The 6,000-nt window shown below is 33.9% G+C and overlaps 1 protein-coding gene across 1 annotated transcript in view; it reads left to right on the top strand.

Moving 5' to 3' along the window:
• Positions 1-1,405: 1,405 nt before the first annotated feature.
• Positions 1,406-6,000, top strand: part of MCMDC2 (minichromosome maintenance domain containing 2) — a 41,515-nt gene continuing 36,920 nt past the window's right edge. Inside the window, exons 1-6 of the mRNA XM_049853759.1 lie at positions 1,406-1,534; positions 1,626-1,756; positions 1,830-1,889; positions 4,258-4,453; positions 5,270-5,392; positions 5,510-5,614. Of these exons, the coding sequence (XP_049709716.1) occupies positions 1,441-1,534; positions 1,626-1,756; positions 1,830-1,889; positions 4,258-4,453; positions 5,270-5,392; positions 5,510-5,614 (709 nt within the window). The 5' untranslated portion in view covers positions 1,406-1,440. The remainder of the gene's footprint in view (positions 1,535-1,625; positions 1,757-1,829; positions 1,890-4,257; positions 4,454-5,269; positions 5,393-5,509; positions 5,615-6,000) is intronic.

Here is a 6,000-nt window from a genome sequence, read left to right as displayed (position 1 = left end):
CAGAAACCTATGTTGCAATGTAGCAGGGATGAGATGTCTTGAACACAACATACACTTTAAGATCATTGACTTTGTGGCCACAGAGAAATAAACTCTGAGGTTTCACTCCTATTAAATACTGAAAAGGACAGTCTCAAATTACTTTCCTTTGGAAAATGGTCTGGACTCCAGGTAGTAGGGGGTGTGCTCCAGTAGAGCAGGACTGATAATTGGGTGAAACAATATTAATTGGGGGGAGGGGTAACTCCTATCTCTGGGAAACTTTCTCCTCTTCTCCTTCTCCTCCAGTTAGTGAGATCTTACTCACCTATCAAATGTCACCTTTAAAGTAGAATTCTTAACTTCTCTGTGACCCCACTGTACTCAATCAAAATGTCTTAAAACTAGATGTGATTATAGAAAATATTAGCATGACCTCCAAATTTTGTGAAATATTTCATATATGTTGTTCTTTCTGTGCTCCCTAGTATATTCATGTTTCTGTTACAGCATTACATTATACTGTAATTGTTTATGTGTTTGATGTCCTTCACTGGATACTTTCTGAAGAATAGGGACCATATTTTACCCATTTTTGTATCCTGGACTATGCCTAGGACAGTCTGGTATCTGATAATTAGTGGATAGCCAGTAAGTATTTGATAACGAATAAATACATTAGTCATTATTTCTGACTTCTCTTAATTGGCAACTCCTTGAAGGCCAAATCCAATCATAATCATTTTATGCTTGGCATATATTGTTCGCAATTAACGTTTACTGTCTTTAAATGAATTTTAATGTTTTAATGTGGTCACTGACACAAGGTTTAAAGCTGGAAAGAGTTCTTAATCATCTAAACAACCCCTTCATTTCCTGCAGATGAAGATATTGAGCCAACAGAGGTCAGGTGATTTTCCCAAAGCAACCCGGAAACGTGCTGAGTCTAGAACTACGTTTTCTGATTTCCCAGGTTAGTACTCCTTCTACTACCCTATTACTTAGACTGAACTTATGAAACAGTTTTTACCACTTTCTGTTTTTAAAAACAATACCTAAAAATGGACCTCGCTGTCTGATATTGTTTATTTCAACAAGCATTTTTTCAAGTATCTACTCTGTAAAGTAATATTTGAAGTAAGCTCCTGTTCTTCAGTTTGTTGTCTTGTGGAGGATTCTGTAACATATGTTGATAAAAATGTTACTTGGCAAAAGAAGACAAAGCTTTATTTCCCCTTGGTTAGGAATTTTTTTAAATTAGTATTTTGACTAGTTTTATTTCACCCTCAATTTTAATAGTTTGTAATGTTTTACCAGAGGTCTTTACTTAAAAGTAAAATTTAATTTTTTTTAATTTCTAGGTTTTCTCATCCTTTCTGTGAGTTGCACTGCCTGTACTTATTTACTAGCAGCAGTGATTTAATCAGTTAGTAATAGAGAAGCATAATTAACTAGGAGATAATGTCAAATCTAAAAATGAAAGAGGCAGCTCTTATCTATCTTGACAGAAGTGGAGGCCTCCAAAAATTTATTGAAGATTGCAAGTATTACAATGGTATGTTCAGCAAAGTAACTTTATTTTAGAAACTTTAAAATAAATTCTTACATGTAACTATACTGACTTTTAGAATTGTTTATTTCTACAGATTCAAAACAAAGTTATGCTGTCTATCGGTTCAATATTTTAATAAATCCCTCTGATGTTGTTGAATTAGATGCTGAACTTGGAAATCACATTTTACACCAGCCCTTGAAAGCTGCTCAAGTTTTTCAGTCAGTAAGTTAAAGAAAGAAATAATTTTATGCCACATGGAATTTTTGGTAACTTTTTTGTTTGTTTCAAATCACAGGTGTGTTTTATTGCTATTAAGACTCTTTCATTAATTGGACAATTACAGACTGAAACTCAAGTAAGTTTTAGTTTAATGAAGAAAACTAAGGTATAATACTTTCAAAATGACTCATAAATATTTTTATATTCATAGATTACTTTGTTTATTAAAAATTATACTAAATTTTTTTCAAAGTTCAATGGAATATTTTACACATATCTTTACTTCCTATATCATTACTTATAACATTAAATGTTTTTATACTGAAACATTTCAAAAATATACAAAAGGAAAGATAATAATAGAAGGAAACTTCGTATACCTACCACTCAGAGTCAGTAGTTTACAAGATTTTGCCATACCTGCATCATCAATGCCAAAGGCCAGACATTCTGTCATTTTACCCCTGCATACTTCAGGATCTACTTCTAAAAAATATGGGCATTTTTCTTATATAACCACATTGCCATTATGACCCCTTAAAAATATCGATGATTCCTTTGTATCATCTAACATGTAGTCCATATTTAAATTTCCCCAAAGCAGTTGGTTTGTTCACATCAAGGTCCAAACAAGGTACAAACATTATAATTGGTTCTTATGTCTCATTAAATCTCTTAATCTATACCATTCTTTCCCGTTCTTATACCATTGACTTTTTGAAGAAATTACTTGTCCTGTAAAATGTCTTACAATCTGGATTTGTCTGCTTTCTTTTGTAGTGTTATTTAACTTATTCCTCTGTGCCCCGGATTTTCTATAAAATGGGGGTTGGCTCTAAAGACTTGCTTAGATTCAGGCTTAACTTCTTTTGATGAGAATCCATCATAGTTAGTGTCATGTATTTCCTTCTGCGCTACATCAAGAAGGCTATTATATCTCTTATGCCACGTTTAGTAATGCCACCATTGATAGGTGGGTTCAGGTGATGTCAGCTTGATCAATTCATTACAGAGTTTCCCATCACTGGATGGTTTTAGCAGCCACTAATAATCATTGCCTAGATCCATTATTTAATTAAAAAAAAAAAAACCCTTAGGAGTTAAAAATCTGTGATTTTCTAATTATAGCATTCTTTCTGAATTTATTAACTGAAATTATTCTACGAGAGAAATTTTTGTCAACTATTTGGCTACCCTGAAATATACCTTGTACAGGAAAGGCAGGATAAATGTTTGATTCTTTCTCTTTATCAGTATTCAGAGAGTAATGAGTTAAAATCCTAGCAGCTTCCAATGATGACCAATGACTAATTTAAAAAAAAATTAATATCACTAGGAATTCATGAACTTTTATGTATCTGAAATGTTTCAATGAATCACTGTTATTCTTTTTGATGTTTATATTATCCTATTTTGGGTCATTGGGAGTCTCAAGTTTGTTCCTGTGTCCTTTTGACACAATCCCACTAGCTTGGGTTTTTTCAGGCTTAAAACAAAAAATATTTATTATATCACAGTTTCTGTACATCAGAAATCTGGGAGTAACTAAGTTGGATTTTCCGTCTTTAGCTCTCTCATGAATTTGTAATCAAGCTGTTGGCTAGGGCTGAAGTCTTATCTGGAGCCTGAACTAGGAGAGGCTCCACCTCTAAGCTTACTCATGTTATAGTTGAAAGATTTCAGTCCCTTGCTGGCTATTGGCCGGAGGCCTCTCTCAGTTCCTCACCACATGAAGTTCTCCACAGACTGCCTCACAACATGACAGCTGGCTTCCCTCAGAGTTAATGATACAAGAGAGAAGGCACCAAAGATGAAAGCCATGGTCTTTTGTTTTCATTAATATGAATTTCATTAATTATGTAACTTTTTGGGAGTTCTGATTATAATAGTTTTATTATAGCAAAAAGGATAAAAACGAAGAGGCGCATAGTTTAGGCGAGGTCTGGGATGGTTACCAACTTGGAGCTACCATGTCCCAAAAAGGCACTCCCTACCCTCCTATGTGCATAGATGTCTAACTTGAACCAGAAAGCCCTCCACCATTAGTTTTTTATAGCTCCCTTGGTTTCTGGAACAAGAAGATGTCCCAGATCCTTGTGTTACATTTTCTGCCCCAGACCCAGAATCAGCCATTTCTCCCAAGGAGTTCTGATAACTTTTAGTGAGAGATGATACATGGAGATCACAATCTGGGCTCTAAGAGTGTTTATTGCTATTGAGGTGTCATTGTTTTATAAATCTTGTCAGTGGATATAGCCAGGAGATGTGTATTTTTAAGAAAAAATGAGTTCATAATGATATTTCTGATTAAAATGTAAAATTATAAGGTTTTTAATTATCTTTTTAAATTTTATACTTGTATCTCTCCTCTTATGCTTAAAACCTTGATCCCTAAATCATTTACTTGATTTCCTTTACTCTACACTTAGATACTTTTGTTAATTGTAATGCAAGTTCAATTGGATCTGCGGTTTTTATTAATACCATTTTTATTTTCTTATTAGATTAATATAGTGCTGAAATTAACACATTTACCTCCTCTGCCAAGTTATGGTCTTGATCTTTGCAAGTTTCCACTCGATTATACATCTCAAAGATTTTATGTGATGCAAGGAATTGTGATTGCAATGACAACTGTAACCAAGTACACACAGGGTGCAAGATTCCTTTGTTCAGATGAAGCATGCCCTCTTTCACAAGGTAAATATTAGAATATAAAATCAAACCATTGAGCAATGTATTATTTAATCCTAAATCATGGTTACCATTCATTATGAAATGTTCACAGAATAGAAAGAATGGAATAAAATTCGGTGTGCCCTAATGTTTATACGTTTACTTTGTATAATCTTGAAATATTTTTCTTTTTGGTTCCATTTAACAACAGGTACTCCCGTAACGCTTAGCTACTTGTTCTTCTCACACATTAGTTCATGACTCTGTTTTTGCTCGTGCTGACCTCTCTCCATGTAATGTCTTCTTCTCATTCTTTTGACTTAAGTTTAGTTCAGTCCTTCTACAGGGAATTTTTTCCATTCATCCTCACCTCTCATTGGGTTGGATGTCCTTCCTCTATTCTGTCTCTGCACTCTGTAAATGAATACCTCTGTCAAAGGGTTAAGTTCTGGGCTACTAACTGAAAAATTGGCAGTTTGAGTCCACCCAGAGGTATTTCAGAAGAAAGGCCTGGCAGTCTTCTTCCAAAAGGTCACAGCCATGAAAACCCTATGGAGGGCAATTTTACTCTGAGACACCTGGGGTCACCATGAGTCAGAACTGACTCAATGGAAACTGGCTCGGTTTTTTCTTGGTTTTGTCATTGTAATTGCCATGTATTAAAATTATCTGTGTAAGCATCCATGTCACAATCCCTGACAAGAAAGAGGCATGCAATAAATTAATTAAACCGCTCTGAACGCACATGCAAAACTGAATTAATTATACTTTGAATTAAACTAATTAAAAACGGATGACTGAACTTGGAAGCAAATTTAGCGTACTGCTGTTTTCTTTCAGGATTTCAATATATAAGAGTGCACGTGCCTGGTGCTACAGAATCTGCAACAGTCAGAAATGACTTCTTGTGTCATCTATGCGCTTCTTCACTTCAAGAAGACAGAAAATTTAGAGTACTTGGTGGTAAAAATGCATTTCCATTTTGTAATTACAGTTTTTAAAATAGTGTTTGATATCTCAATGTGGAAATGAAATTGACTGTATTCCAATAACTAATTATTTTTTGTCCTTTGCCTTAAGATAAACAGATTGTTGAAGTAATTACTGCAAAGGCACTTTGTGCTTTTCAGGGAGTTTCTAACAACCAGCCATTTAGGTTTCAATCTCTTACAATTTTCCTGAGAGGTAAGTAAGTTGTGTTTGAACTTAAAATAAATTGCTATAAAATATTGAATTGATTTATTTATACTAATATAGAATGATACTTCTGTAACCTGGTGTTTAAGAATCATAAGTGTTTTTATTCTTGAGTGTTTTTAAAAAGTCATATTTAGCTAATGTATTACTCATTCATCCATTCATTCATACAACATTCACTTAAAAAGATACCAGTACCAAAATAAATAAATAAAAAGTTACCAGTATCGACTATGTCCCGAGCACTGTGATATGTCCTGAGATCACAGGCATTTTAAGGTAATGATCTCCCATTATTCTATGTGTATGTGTCTTATGTAAATATTGTGTTAGAATATAAGCTTCATGAGGGTAGGGACTTGATTTTTTTACTG

This window comes from Elephas maximus, chromosome 15 (assembly GCF_024166365.1).
Source record: "Elephas maximus indicus isolate mEleMax1 chromosome 15, mEleMax1 primary haplotype, whole genome shotgun sequence".
In the NCBI taxonomy this organism is placed as follows: Eukaryota; Metazoa; Chordata; class Mammalia; order Proboscidea; family Elephantidae; genus Elephas; species Elephas maximus.
The sequence above is the reverse complement of the archived record's forward strand: the minus strand, read 5'-3'. Positions and strand labels throughout refer to the sequence as shown.